The following is a 16,529-nucleotide window of genomic DNA, read 5'->3' on the forward strand; positions in this document are numbered from 1 at the left end:
TATAATATCCCAAAAATATTCTTTAGCTATAAAGTTTCATATTTATTGACGCGCGACCGTGTGTATATATATATATATATATATATATATATATCTAAAATGGAGATAGACGATATTTTTTAAATGAAATCGAGGCAATTTTATTTTAAGTGATTTAAAATTTAGAGAAAAGGAAAGAAAAGGAAATCTCATTATGGAATCTTCTAATATTTCGCGAGCGAATTGTCATTCGAGCAAAATAGTAAAAAGTTTAGTGTTCATGAAACCGGATAGTACAAGCAAAGCCACCCACGTGTATCGTATACGATCTGATTGTCGACGTTATTAATTCTTCTCACGACCCCATGGGGCTAAAACGGATATGCTTTCTAAGCGGCTTATTTTTTGGGGGTCGACACCCTCTTCGTGTGTACGGATAATATCTTAACCCACCACGAAACTTGTTTTCGAGACGATCCATTTCCGGTTCGCGCGGATGAATGAAAACAAATATATGAACGTAAATATCGAAAAGAATTATAAGAAGGATACGAGCTAAGTTTATTTTAAATTTTGTTCGGATCAGCTTTTATAATATTCTGTAACTCTTAATGACACAGTTATCGTTACCGTTATATTATTAGTATACAGATAGATATGCAGTTACAAAGCTATTCGTCCGGATAATCAATGATTTCTTTCGAGTGTTAAACATTATGGTTGTATTATATAATAATATTATAAATATATTGTAGTTCAATTATCAATTTTTAATTTTAATAACTTTAACCTTGATATATCTACGTATATACGTGCACGGATCAATTCACAACTAAGTAATTGACCACGATTAATAGAGTTGATATAGAAAGCTTTCCAGAAGAGGCACAAATCGACACAGGAATTATTCAATCTTTGTTTCTTATTGATTATTGAATAAGGGCAGGATGACTCTTGTGTCAATTTGTGTCTCTTGCTGGAAAGCTTCTCACTTTGTGCAATGAAGTAACTAGTATACTTATTCTTATAACAATAATAGTGCCTTATACGAATTAAATTAATCTAGAAATCCGACGATACGACGAGCCATAAGTTATCTATTGATTAAGAGTGAGGTAAATCAAGGAAATAAAACTGATAGTGAGTTTAAACGAAACAGAGACTAAAAGTACGAATGTGTACATCTTATTGTTCACATATCTTTTACTTGACGGCACGATATTTTTACACGATATCTTTTTTTGTATTAATACGTTCTTCCGGTTTTATGATTTTTATCGTCCACGATTTATGTCACGAGAACGAGGTGTGCTTCCAGAAAAACGGGATCTCTTTGAAACCTGCCTTTAGCATCTCCCTAATACTCTTCTCGTGATCCTCCTCCTTAATGCACCTCTTCTGTCTCCATCTCCTTCTCGTCTTTGATCCGTGCCGGCGTTTCAGCGACAGCTTTTTAACGGCGAAGATATCAAGGTGCATTCGATTAGGCGCCATTTCGGGCCGACAAAATTGTGTTTTCTATCACAATTGCCGTTCATAAATTTCCATAGTTCCGTAATTTCATTCTCCTTTATCTCTAGGGTTACTTCGCCGAATTTATTTACGACTTTGCCTGTCTCTTTCTTCCTCCGGAGGTATATACCGTTGTAAATTATATGCCCCGTTTCAATTAAAATAATACCAAAATCGTGTAAAATAATATTAACGTCGCATTCACTTAAATATTCGAGAGTTAATAGAAAAAAAAAAAAGAAAATGTAATATGAGCTTATCTCAAAGCACGCTTCTTGAATACTTCTGAAGGAGCCAGGAAGTGCACCTTGATTTATGCATGGATGTTTAAGAGCCGCGACGATCCCCTGTTTTCCCCGTTCGTAGCCGTTCCATGATTATCAACGGAAATCTCGGCGAGATCTACGATATTCCTACGAGGGAGTGTTCCACGACCCCTCGACAAATTGAATGAAATCGCTCCAACCTGTTTTCATCACCCGATGGGATTTGGCCACCCGTAATTATCGTAACGTAGGTCCGGGACCTCGCGGTGTCGACGGACGGCAAGGATATAATTTAAAAACTCGACACCGGCACTCTTTCTTCCGAAACTTTAAACTATGTTTTAAATCATTTCATCTTATACGAAAATTTTAACGATAGTTAAACGCGACACTTTACGGCAGCTAATTGAAGATACAAAGAAGACAGGAGTGAAGACGAGATGCTAATTTTTAATGTTTTGTTAGCAATTTTTTAAATTGTTTCATCCTTTATCTTTTCTAAACGTATACACTGACAATGAGAACAATTTTTTTTTTTTATTGTAATAAGACGTAAATATATATAATGCCGTATCTTGAACATGTTTCAAATATGTTGAATATGTTTTAAAAATCAAACAGAAGATGGAAAATGTAATTAAGAGTTCAACATTTGCGAGGAATATTTTTATTAAGAACTTGTAAAATTTTGCAAATAAAATGTGAAAAAATTATTTGCTTCTTCTCATATCTTAAATTATATTTCCTTCACCTTAATCGTTATTAATATTATAAAAATAGATAAGTAAAACTATTATGGAATAAATAGATACTAACTTGTTTGGTTTGCAAAATTATTTATTTAATAAATGTACTAAATAAAAAATTTTGCAGGAAATCAAACAAGTCCGAATATTTTTTATTTTTTTTAATAAATCCTCAAGCTATTAACTAAAATCTTCGTTTCTATGTAATCTCTACTCAGTTTTATACAATGGACTATTTAAAGATGAGATGTTTTTTGTTTTCTGAAAAACTTAACTTTTTATACTTGTTTGATTTATGTGAAAAAAAAACCCAATTCTGTTATAACTCTATCATGAATATCTCTCTCCGGAAGCAATCTCTTTCAAATAAAACTACAGAAATCGAAATTGACACTGTATTATTCCAATCGCCTTTATTACAGTCCCATTTCATGAATGACCTCAGTGGTTTTAAAGCAAGACGGGTTTAGCGAACGCACGAGTTTTGTTTTGACGCCAGATTTACATTCCCGCTAATGGAATCGTCTTTGTCGGGAAAATTTCAGACGTTCGATGGATCGTGCTTTAAATTACAGAAAGAAAGAAGCTTAGTGCGCATGTATGCGTGTATAGTACGAGCGTGTCGATAGGTACGAGGCGAGAAAACGTGGGCATGGTTTTCGTTACGATTTCGACGAGAACCAGACACGCTCGTTCTAACCTTCGGTCGAAGCCTACAATTTTTTTTTTGTAGTATCATAGTAGAAATAGAGAAAATAGAGAAGAGAAAGAGACCAATAAGATAGATTCCATTCGGCCGTTCTAAGATCGATTTATGATAGTTCGCGTGCCGTTTCATAAAGAACGAATGTTTACTGGCATCGACGTTCACACGTTATTTTATGATAGTTTTTATAAACCGATTTGTGTGATATTTTTAAGTACTCCTACGATTATGTGTAATGTTAAGTATTTCTACGATATGGAAACTGGAACTTGTTTTTTTTTTTTTTACCGATTGTATCTAAATATACTTAATTACCGTGAAGATAAAACTATGGAAATATCTTGAAACGACAGTGATATATTTATTGAGATAAAACAATTTACGAAAACGTAGCTGTCATTTAATTAGTAAAAGATTATATCTTGCCAAGACGTTTTGATAACGCACGATTTTGAATGCAATCGCGCATTAAAAATTACTGTGTTTTTTTCTCGTGAAATTTCGTACTTTCTGTGGTCGGTCGTTGACTGCAAAGTTCGCGGTAATGAAACTCGAAATATTCCTTTGTGCACGGAACATTTATTTATAATCGAAAGTCGGCGGAAATCTCGAAGGAAATCTCGATAAAATATCTCATAAAATTCCAGCTTCCGAGAATTGCAATTTTCCGATTTATATAAAATGCACAGACGGAGGAGTTTTGTTATCGCTATTTGATTCAATTTGGAGCAACGAGAAAAGCATTTGCTCATTCACGATAGCTTTATGTCTTGAGAATATCTTCGCATAGTTCAAATCGATCACGTACATTCTTGAAGATTATTTGAAATAAATAATAAATACACAGAAAAGGATGGTTTTGTTAAAATATTTAAAATCAGATATAGATCTGAAAATGTAATATAATTTGTTGGACTATTAATATAATTATGTAGGACGCGAATTGCTAGAATTAATTTGTTAAAACTTTTTGTTTGATGCATTGCTCATCATGCTTTGAGAAAAAAATTCCTATGATACAAAATTATATTTTGTAATTCAATAAGATTATTTTCGGATTTGTAATGTAACTAAATTTTGAAATACTTCAGTAAAATCATCTTTCCACGTACGATTGATCTTATATATTTAAATTCTTTCTAGAACGAAGTCATAAATATCGCGCGATAATAAAACGAACCGAAAATGTTATCTTCTGAATTAATCAGATGCTAAAGATGCTGTTCTTTCGCTTATAAAATATTAGAGCAGTTTTATATGGTTAAGGGAATATTTACCTCTTTGCTCTTCTGATTCGATAGTGGCGTGTTGTATACTATAAAAATAGTATTTTTATTCTCGATTAAGATAAAAAATTGGTAAGATAAAAACTATTAATAATTTTAAACGCCACATTTATGCCTCGCCGTTGAGGAAATGGACACGGATTTATAGCGAGTCCGATATATTCGAACGCAAATACATCGCGCTAATTAAACGCGAGGAAATATCGGTGTTTACATTACGCTCTCTTTTATCGTACACTAAACTTTGCGTAATGTCAAATTTTTCCTATGAATATATTCGCAAATATATCCGAGCTGTCCCCTCGTTCACGATCGTAGTGACATTCCTTGACGATGAAAATCTGTAATCAAGATCCTTACATTGGAAAAAAAAAAGTCTGATTGCATGCATAAATTATAAATGTGGTTGATTAAACAAGTTAGAAAATAAACAAATTAAAATTCTTTTATAAATTACCTCACTAAAGTGAGTTCTGTTATACCATATTACACGTCTCACTGATATAATCAGAATATTTTTTTCAGTAGCAACGTTAGCCGCAAATCGTAAAACAGCTAATAGCGAGACTTCGCGCCTTGCGTTCTGCATACAAATTAGAATTTGTAAATTAGGATCGCCGCGCAATTTAATTATTAAGCAAGCATTCTACTGGACACCCCGGCGTGTTATGTTAACGTACGGTAACATAAAACAAGCATGTGTGTGCCTAACATGCACGCGTATCTAACCGGATTCGGAGGAATACTCGTTTTAATTATTACACGCATTACCGGGAACAGTTCTGCATTTCGTCCTATGCGCGACCGGTTATTTATAAAGTAAATGCGCGGCCCTTTGGGCTGCTTCGCGCCGACTTGCTTGCGCATCGCACGAAAATTCCGCGACCCACGCGTACCTAAAATCAGCGGAGTTATTAGCACGACTAAAATATGAAATTCCTCTCAAATATGAATATCCTTCGTTATTTATTTATCGGGCGAGTGCCAGCGAGTGAAATACGCACGGAACACGAATAAATTGAAAAATAAATGCGCGTACATAAATGATCAAAATAAAATTATTCAGAGTACGACACAATATAATTATTTATTTTACAAGTTTTTATATTCTTCTGCCTGAAAAATTGTATGTCCTCTCGCTAACAGTAATGTGCTCTCCAGATTTTTGCCTTTCCTTTGCAAGCATATTATTTCTGTAATATTGTCTTTCAAAAGAATACGATTTCTCTTCGGTTTAGCTTGCATGTTGCGTCGATATGCCTTCTCTCGTTACGAGCGTTTTTCTGGCCTGCCTCGGGGAATGCTGAGGGAAAACCTTCTCACGGCTGTGAATCGTCTAGAGAGATCAGACACCAATGGACTTCAACGGCAACCAGGGTGCGTGTATTTCTCTTTTTCATCGACGCAACAGGTGACGCTTCGATCCAACGAGGAACGTCCCATCGAGAACCCGTGAGATTCTTCGACCCCCCGAGGGAGGGTCGAATATTAATCGTCGGATTCGTCATTTTTTATTTCTCTCAACTTACAAACCTGTATTCTTCAAACCGAGTCTCTAAAGAGAAATGTGTTCACGTAATCGTTAGGATTTTTCAAAGAAAACAGTCCACTTCGAAGACATACCCTCGACCTTTTCAACAGTCGTTAATGGCAGCACGATAAAACAAACGCATATGTAGAATGCCCTGAGGAAAACATCGATCATGTAAGTTACTCTTACAGGATACTCGAGATCGGATACGTCGAAAATATGCAAAAGTCGGTTAACAGCCGATTGTTTCAAATTCGAACGCTTCCAGTATTAAGATGGTTTTTTCTTTAATAAATCGAGTTAGAAATGTCTAATTTTTTTATATAATGAAGTTGAAAGTTTTATATAATGAAGCCGAAATTGACATGTGCAAAATTCTTTTAAAAAATAAAAGACGAGATATAACAGTTAAAAAAATTACGATTTTAATGGTCAACAAAATAATAGATCAACGGCCATTCTGGAAAGATATTTACGTGCATAAACTTACATAAAAATTTAACTTCGATAAATAAACATAATCTTATCTTAGTTTCGATGAAGATGCAGCTCTTGATTTACTATCCTATGTTCCATAATATTTCATTAAGATATACGCGTTTAATATTTTATCCAGATTTAAATTATACAGACCTTTGTAATTTTGAATAGACCTTGGTAAGACACCCCAAATTTTCAGCACTTTACTAAAGAACCATCTTAAATTTACAATATCAAGTTATACTCAATTATCATGAAAAGTGATTTGAATAATTATAATTATATAGTCATTTAAATAATTTTTTATGATAATTTCAGTACGGAGAGAATTTTTTCTTAGAGTTTACTTCGAAAATATAAATATATATAATGATTGTCGTGAGACAATGCATTGTATTTAAAACAAAATTTTATATCTTTCTCATTTATTAAAACTACAATAAAATATAACAAAATAAATTTGATTAATTTTATTGAAATGCATGGTAAACCTGAAAATAATTTTGTTAGACCATCAGAATTTTTAGGTAGGACACTCAAACTGATTGCTAGAATGTTAACAAACTTTAACATACTAGCGATCAGTTTAAATGTCCTACCTAAAAATTTTGATGTCTAACAAAATTATTTTCAGATCTGTAGCTAAATTATTGAATATTTTAGCTAAATCGTTTTCTCCGTGCAGTAATATGTACGAGTAATCATATAGTTAGAAATATCAAAGAATTTTTCTCTCAGTGCACACACAAGTTATATAGATCTAATCATGTTCATTAGGATTTATCGTCAAATAATGATAGACTTGATAAGAGAAACGACGATCGAATAATATTGATTTGTAATAATCCAAATGTGTCAACAAAACAGCTGACTGTAATCGAACATTGACATTGTAGTCTCGAGAATTTTCAAAAAAACTTATATATATTGGAGGCTCACATCTTCAGTTGTCAGTTCTGTTTACTTTCGATCGCTCCTTGTAACAATTCTCCTTTCGTTCGTGCCACGCTGTTTACGTATAAATTGTACATGTCACTTTTAAATGTAAGTATCTTACATTGAGAGGAAAAGTTTACCATAGTTAGCAATTACCATAATTTAATAGTTATTTTCTAATTTATAATCCTTCAGGTGTCATATATTTTCTTTGATAAAACTATAAATATAATTATTATTACTAATATTATAATAAAAATTATAAAAACGGAATTTCTATCAATAATTATTTTACCATTTATCAAACACTTTTTTTTTAGTATACTACATTCCCATTAAGGTTATCAAAGTATCCGGTATCGGACCGGATAGCCGGATATCATTAGTATTCGCGAATATATCCGATTGAAAATTGATATTATTGAATTGTTGATTTTTTTCTTATACAAATGTGTGTGTGGTTCTAGTAATAAGTATGCATATTCATAATGCTATAATATATTACGTAGTTACAAAATTACAATCTTTTTTTTTCTATAAGCTTTTTTTTTAAAAGACACTTTCTCGGAATCCGATCAGATATTCGGAGAATGTCGGATATCCGACTCGAAGAAATTGCCTTCTTATATCTGATCGGATACCGGATGTCCGATGTTACATTCTGTCCGGATAACCGATATCCGGTATCTGGCAATTTTACGATCCAGTGCATCCTTAGTCAACAGGGAGTTTTTGCAATAACGTGGATTCAGACACGGTGAACGCTAAAGTCACGTTATTTTTTGTTTTTCTTAATTATTATAATCGTTAAAATAGATTTGTTGTAAAAGAAAAAGATAACGTATCTGAAATAAATACGGTATTGCAAAAACTCCCTAATGAGATTCCATTTCTCGCGCTATCATTTCTCTGCTATAAAACTCACGAATATCCGCCCCGCCGCCCCTCGATATTCAAAATATACATATATGGATTTCTGACAACAGTGATTTCGAGTCACCTTAAAAGCGTCGTCATTCCCGGACGGGAAGCACGTGCGTAAAGCTTGACTTGCATACTGGTACTCTCATGGCCGTATTTTAACGTGTTCGTGTCTAAAACTGTTAGTCGGCGTGTCCTCGGTGAGTGCATCGCGTTTTCGGGGTCTGGCCGTCCGCCAAACGACGAGAGACTCCTCGCGACAAGAGAAAAAAATACGACGAGGTCGGACAGTCGAAGAAAAGGAAGCATTTGGAAGGAAATAAGCATTTTGCTCATCTATTATTAATGTCGGCATAATTACGAGTTTGTTTTGACTACTGAATATTTCTTTCTCAGTTCTTTCTTTTTACCATTTGCATACAGTGAGTGCAAATATTTGTAGAATTTGTAAGAAAGATATCTTTTTAAAAAAATCTTATTTTTAGAAAGTAAACGTTAATTAACAATTTATTAACAAGGAATAAAATAAATTGTATATTTCTTGAAATTAATTCACCTAAAAAGATGTGTAATAATTAAGATATATTATCTTTTTACATATAGTGAGTGCAACAAATATTTGTATAAGAAAGATAGCTTTTTTAAAAAATCTTATTTTTAGAAAGTAAACGTTAATTAACAATTTATTAACAAGGAATAAAATAAATTGTATATTTCTTGAAATTAATTCACTTAAAAAGATGTGTGATAGTTAAAATATATTATCTTGAGCCTCGACTGCAACGGGTTTGGTTCAGAAGCATAAATTTTTAGATGATTATGCAATCACGATTGATATTATAAGGTTTTTAATCGTTGGTAAAACAAACTTTGAACCTTCCTCTATCAATCTCTCCTTAAGACTGAAATTTACTTGCATTCTATACTTCAAAGAGAACGCTTTAGATTTAGAACTTACAATTAGATATGCAATATTTATAGCGATAAGATTAAGGGTTAATAACAAGCAAAAATGAAAAACTGCATTATATTCAGATACATAAAATACATTCGTAGAGTCAGTAACTTCTAAGATTATAATGATTAAGTATTTTCGAAACTTTTTATGTAACTTTGTGTTATGTTAGTACAGAACGTATTCATCATTAATAAATTGTGATTTAATATTTATATTCTACCACAATATAAGGCTTCTGCTTAATAAAAATCTCATCTGCATAATTACCTTTTGCATTTATTCGTTACATAATTATCCCTTCCCTTTCCTCCCCTTTCTCATCATTTCTGCACAGTGGTTGCGATCAAGTTGAAGTTTGCAGTCGCTCTCGTTGCTCGCGAAGAAGTCGTTGAAAGATATTTTCCGTCCATGAGCTATTTTATCCCGGCGCGCCGCGTATAGAGGGAAAGGTAAATAAACTTTCCACGGTTTCTGTTTCAGGAAGTCACCCATGCCACGATTACACTAACTAAGCGTATGTCCGGTGTCGAGCGAGTCGAAATGGCGAGGATCTGCATAATCTTCGGGATCCTCACTATCCTGTCCGTCGGATTTACGCAAGGAAAGAAGTCTTACATTCGACTAGGTGAGGAGAAATATTCTAACTTTTTCTTTTTATGTATTTCTTGGAAAAAAAATCGCACAATTATTCATTTAACGATACAGCATCCTTTTAATCCTCTAACACTTTTATGTGTTCCGAACTTTATGCAGATGAGAAAGATACAAAGGTTCGTCTTACTTTTACACCTCGCTCTTATCGATAAATGCGCATCTCGATAAAAGTAAAAATATAAATACGAATCGTAAATAAGTAATTTAAATCGCTTTATTAATGCAGTAGTCGAGTTATATTTCGAGAGCGTTTAATTCACAGAAGCGACCTCGAGACGTTTTCTAGGAATATTTGTAAAGGGAGATGAAAGCTTTGTGTACGATGGAAATCCCGTAAACGTTATGTTTAAAGACGATGTGTGGAAATTTCAATAGAAATTTCAATAGAAAGCCGAAATTATTATGTAATGAAATTTTATTATCACCTCGCGTCGTAATTTCACGGTAAATTCTCTCACTGAATTCGTTCTCCGAAATCAATGAGTGAAATTAAAAGTAAGCGCCACGAGAGACGCGTCTGATGCAAAGATTTGTAAAGGAAGTCTATAACGTACGTCATTCCGTTTCTGCAGTATTTTCGTATTGAAAAAGGAACAAGCGGTACGGAGCACGGCTAGTGCGAGTCACGTGACGTGAAAAATAGCACGAAGGAAGAAGCGCGATGCAAAGTGCGATGAGGAAGCTAGTGAAAGCGAAGGAGCGAAAGCGGAAGTACGAACGAAAAAGAAACGAGGAGTGTAGAAGAAACGGGCTTGAGAAATGTCTGGATGAAATATTTACGATTTCAAGAATCGATTATTCAGCGACTTACATCGACTCCGGCTGGAACGAAATAATTTAACTTTTTACGTCTCTCTGTTCAAGAAGTGTTACAAGAAATTGGCACGACCGTGTCACGAACGGTGTTAATAATACGGGAGAATTATTCGCGCCGCGTGGTAGAATTTGTGAAATCTGTACCGAGAAAACGTGTTGACTCTCCGTCGGACTTTCAAATGTGATGCTTATGATCCTGGTTTATTTCCAGTCACGTTACACCTATGGACTTCGTAAGTACGATTTAATTATCGGCGCTTGCATTCTTGGGAAACTTTACGTCGGGAAACGCCACGTGCATACATATCGCATACATATCGCCGCTATTTAAATCGTAACCGCTGGCACTTGGTGGCACCCACATCGGAAAGCGTTCAAGGAAAGCGTGACACTACGATTACTTACTTTTCCGAAATTGTAAACCGTAACTGGCAACGGAATACGGTAATTAATTAGCACGGCGATGTAATTATGTTCCACGTGGTTATAATTATCGATGGCGTAAGTAGACGCAGAGATCGTTTATCTTCGCGAGAGACAGTGAGAGATTTTGGTATTCGTGACTAATTATCATAATTACGGTTATTACTACTGTAACGTTAATGATAATTATGTGTCTATTTCTATCGACAAATATACGGCTGGTCCAAAAAGTGGCTACAGATTAAAGTTAAATTACAGCAATTGCAACTATTTTTATATAACAATATCTATAATTTATAATAGCAATTATATAGAATATACGACTATATAAGTTTTTTGTGTAGAATTAATGTATATATAAAAACTATTTTATATATAATTGCAATATTTTATATTATATACCCACTGCCTTGCAAAAGTTTTCGGATATATATAACTTAAAATTATATAATATTCAGGTCATCTGATAAAGAAATCACGGTAAAAAATCATCGCAGATGAAAAAATAAAACAGTATTTTAAAGCTTGAAACTTTAGCATGCTTTTGTAACCTGAATATTATGCAATTTTAAGTTGTACGTCCGGAAACTTTTCAACGGCACAGTGTATATTAATTCTACAAAACTTGTACAGTTATCGCCCTCATAGCTGCTTTACTACATTTTCCTTCGACTATACACGCAAAGAGATCGCTCGCCGATTTCTTTTAATTCCTAATTTTCTAAATTTTCCATCATGAAAATAAATGCAAAAAATGCACGTATTTTGAAGCTGTCGTATATCGTGACGCTCTTCCGCTCTGATCTTGAAATTATTACGTAACATCGCGATGTATTCACGGAACGGCATGCGAAAAGTGTGAGTGCGTGGGCACTCGTTTATCGTTTCCAAACAATGGAAACGTCGATTTCGACGAACACACACACACACACACACGACACGAAAGCTCTAATGCTGCTCTGAAAGAGGTGAAAAGGAGGGAGGCGTAGTCCGAAATTTTCAACCGGAGCCGGAGACCACATCTGGCGAACAGACATGGCTTTATACTCGCCCTGGTGTGATTTCCACTATATTCCGTAGTTGGTGCGTGCTCGAAAGTAGCGAGTTTCGTTGGAATTTCGTGGCGACGTGCGGGGGCCACGTGCGTAAAACGCGCAACACCGTAAACGGGGGAGGGGGTCTCTCGTTTTCGCCGCGACGCGACACGGTTTAAATGTCGGAGCCGGGCGAAACGCGAGAGAGAGAGAGAGATTCATAATAACCGCCCCCGGTAGACCCCGGGATCCCCGATTATTTTCGACGTGCTCGGCACATATATTCCGTCCCGGTTGCGGATTAATATTTCGGTAAATAAATATGTACCGTCGCGCGGTGAACGGGCGAAACGACACGTCTCTCTGTGCGGCACGATACGCGTATGAGCGTTATTATGATTGAGCTCAATTGTCCAATTGCCCGGTCATTGAATGCCGAGCCGGGCTGCGGAGGCCGCTATTACCGAATCGCCAGCAACGATACTCTCCCGGGCGATGGCGGATACGAAACGCCATTTTCACGGACTAAATCCAAAGGCGGGAGGGGCACCGTCGCCGCCGCGAGAACGGCGAGAACGATGAGAGCCACTGCCAATCTTTTGTCTATTAAATGTATTCAACAGCGTAATAGCGGCTGATATTACCAATTGGACAATGAAAGAGATGGCAGCGCGATTTATCGAGTAGAAGGGGCAGAAAGGAGGGCGGGGGTTGGATGAGCGAGAGATAGTCGGAGAGGAGAGGGTGAACTGAGAAGGAGATTTCGCAAGGAGAGATCTCGACTGGTCTTGCCAGTTGATCGAGCGTCGCTCCGATTTTCCGCTGGACTTGTGCCCGTATTCATACTCGCCCCACACTCGCTCGTTCGTTTCATCGACATGTAATACTGGACGAAGCATAGCATCGAAACCATCTTGACAGACCTAGAAAGAGGTAGAATGATGTTTGCGTAGTAGCGATCGATAGGACAATACACTGAATCGATAGGATAGTACACTGAAAAAAAAAAAAAAAAAGATCGGCTGCTGCGACAAATTAGACGGTAAAATATGGCATAGCATTTTTAATTAATCGCAATCTCGACTTTTTTACTGATTTTTTAATATAGATTAAAATACGTATTCAGTAACTTTTTTACATTTTTATCTTTCTGTTAATTTCCCAGATATGAATTTTTTAATATTTTCAATTTATTTTATTTCGCAAACATTCAGTTGAACGTAACTGCTGTTTAAATTACTGAAAAACAAAAAATAACCACATCAAATTCTCTTTTTTTTCCTAATAGAGAATTTCAAGACGAACAATTTAACGCGGTCTTGTTTTTCAATAATTTACACAGAAGTTATGTTTCATTGAACGTTTGCGAAAAAACATAAATTGAAATTATGAAAAAATTCATATCTAGGAAATTAACGAAGATAAAAATCTAAATCTTTTTTTTTCAGTGTAGAAAGACGGTTCGACCAATAGGATAATAATAGAAAGAGAGTTCCATGCCCAAACATTTACCTTTCTCTCTCTAGATCCGTCAAGACGAAAGATCAAAGACATTTCGCCACGTGCTTTATGCAGTATTATATATCGATGGTTCGTTCAGGGCTGTGTATCATCTTATCCTTGTTTAACGTTGAATGGAACAACAAGGATAAAACGATGCACGGAGATTAACGTTTCTAAACGCAGCTTAGGAGATCCTCGGAAATATCGATACTGTAGGAGCCCGATTCTTAGCCGAAGCTACGATTCTCTATCCTCCTGTCAGCGATTCAATCTCGAACGGAGCATGAAAAAAAGCTTGGCTCGTTAAAATAACGAGCGCGTTTAAACGACGAGCTTCCTCTCCATAGAAATGATTCGTTCAGATGATCCGTTTCGAGGTGTAATTATGCGAGTGTAGACACGTGGGTGATACCTGGCGAGATGGTTTCAAACTTGATGGTCGACCCGTCAAGAATTCCGACGTTTCTATCTGCTCTCTGTCTCCCGGTCCATGAATCTCCTTTTTACCCCCGCGTTCGCTTCATTATGAAAGGACCACTTCCAGGGCGAAACGGAATCTTAATTAGATCGTCGGGCCAGTCTCGTGTTGGCAGGTCTCTATCTTAGTGGCCTGCGGTACTTTGGGATATCTTAACGCGAATGGACGATGCGTTAAAACGTATATAACAGGATTCTTTTCGATCCTGCGCGACTCATCTCGCTCGCTCGGTTCTCTACGGATCACTTTTTATCTCGAATTATCATATATCGAGTCTTTTGTCGAAAGAAAACGTCCAGCCCTCGACGAACGCTCGTTTTGTCTTCCTCCGGGCAGAGAGGAAGATCCAAATAGAACCCAACGACTTCAGAGCCGTCAGACACGCGCGACAGAATAGAAACAAGGTAAATGGATCGACGATTCTCGTTCCTATACCATAAAATATCGTTGTCGAGGACGGAAAAAAACATCCATTAACGAATCGTCGTGAGACACAATTTTCAATCGGGAAAAACTTTGTACGCGCCGACGGGTTTCCACGAAGAAACGACATCGTTGCGGGATATGCGAGTATCCCGATGAGTAGAAAGGATCTTGCGTAGTGAAGAAAAAAATCGGGGTCGGGGTTTTAACATTTCCGCGCTGTACTCCGTTCGCACAAGATGGAATTATCGTGTCTAGAGTTTCTCCTTTTTTGTCGAATCATCATCTCGCGTAAGATCGACCGCCAACATCGGCGGCATGAAAGAGACCTCTTCTCCGTCTTCCTCGTCTACGAATGAAGACGCTAAAAGCCGGACGCGTGGGACGATCGTAATCCGACACCGCGGGGCACTTCTACGGGGTCGAGAGATCTTTCTCGCCTGTCGATATTTTTTTTTTTTTTATTTCCTCGGCAACCAGTGCAGCCGCTTCTCTTAGAGAATAGACTCCGACACTAACCGGCAGTCGTGATTTCTATCGTCGTTTAGGATTCGCATCGTTTCACGTTGCCGATTAATCACGGTGATCCATATAATCCGGCATGCTTAGCTTCTGCTAAGTCTTCAACGCTGTCTGGTTTTGCGAATCGTTTGTTTGCTCGCGCTGCATCGCGTCGAGTAGTTTTTCTTCACGGACTCGTTTAGGGTCTGAGAAAAATTCGTCGAAAAAATCTCGAGTCAAATATTTATATCTTGCTAATTTTGAGAAAAGCCTCTGCGAGGCTCCCATCCTCTCTAAATCTCGTGGAGTGAAATCTCTTACTCGAAGAGACTTCGAGAGAAAATTTAGTCTGTCTTGAAAAAAGAGATTATACGGCCGTTCTTGTTCAAGAGTGGCAGATTTTTTTCACTCTTTTTTCAAGACTGGCTTAATTTTCCGTCTCTTCGAGTGAGATTTCACTCCACGAGATTTAGAGAGTCCCGTCAACAATTCTCTCCACACTGAACAAATGTTCTGATTATATTAACAAGAGATATAAATAAAATGCATTTATACTAAAATTCTAATAATTAAATTTTTGGTTATTTTGATTAGAATTTTTGATAGATTTAACTAGACGCACAAAGAACGACTTTGTTGAAGTATCTAAAAATTTAGAATTAATAAATAATAATAAGGCTCTGTAAGTATAAAACAATATATGCAGAAGAAGAGCAAAGAGCCAATAATGTAGTAACAAATTTTAAATTAAAATTCAATCATAAATTATATTAATTAAATATTATTAATATTACAAATAATTAAATATTATTAATATTATAAACATTAATTAAATATTTATTACCCGCTGCCGCTATTTACGTTCGTCGATTTAACCGTCTCTGTGTCCTTTTTTCTGACTCGAACAGCTGAGCAGGTCTTCGATATTCGCGTGTGTTCTCTCGCGATTCCGAGAACTTCTCGGATGAAAATTATATCTTTGCAAAATGCATTTTCAGCTGAGGTAACGGCGATATAACCGCCCACATAGGTAAATCTTTAAACAATTTTGTTGAATTATCAAAATAATTATACGTAGGAATCTTAAGCATGATGAGCTATACTGCAAAAAAAGTCTTGACATTTTAGCGATCAGTTTACCGTTTTATATAATTATTTTGATGTGTGTGTGGTCCAACAAAATTGTTTTCACGTTTATCTCTACACTGAAAAAAAATATAGTCAATTTAAATAAATATTTAATTGAATACTGCCAACTAAATATTTATTAAATATAAAGATATATTTATTTGATACAAGAAATGTTAATTTGATTTAACAATTAATTTTTTTACCGAACAAATATTTATTTATTGTGAATAAATGTTCAGTTGGCA

At 35.7% G+C, this 16,529-nt stretch overlaps 1 protein-coding gene across 2 annotated transcripts in view; it reads left to right on the forward strand.

The window, feature by feature from the left end:
* The window catches only part of LOC108754257 (fibroblast growth factor receptor homolog 1-like), a 57,434-nt gene that overhangs the window by 26,889 nt on the left and 14,016 nt on the right, over positions 1-16,529 (forward strand). For both annotated transcript variants that reach the window (XM_018496452.1, XM_018496451.1), the window contains exon 2: positions 9,802-9,946. In XM_018496452.1, the coding sequence (XP_018351954.1) occupies positions 9,838-9,946 (109 nt within the window). In that variant the 5' untranslated portion in view covers positions 9,802-9,837. The remainder of the gene's footprint in view (positions 1-9,801; positions 9,947-16,529) is intronic.

Source organism: Trachymyrmex septentrionalis, unplaced genomic scaffold (genome assembly GCF_001594115.1).
Source record: "Trachymyrmex septentrionalis isolate Tsep2-gDNA-1 unplaced genomic scaffold, Tsep1.0 scaffold78, whole genome shotgun sequence".
Taxonomy (NCBI): domain Eukaryota; kingdom Metazoa; phylum Arthropoda; class Insecta; order Hymenoptera; family Formicidae; genus Trachymyrmex; species Trachymyrmex septentrionalis.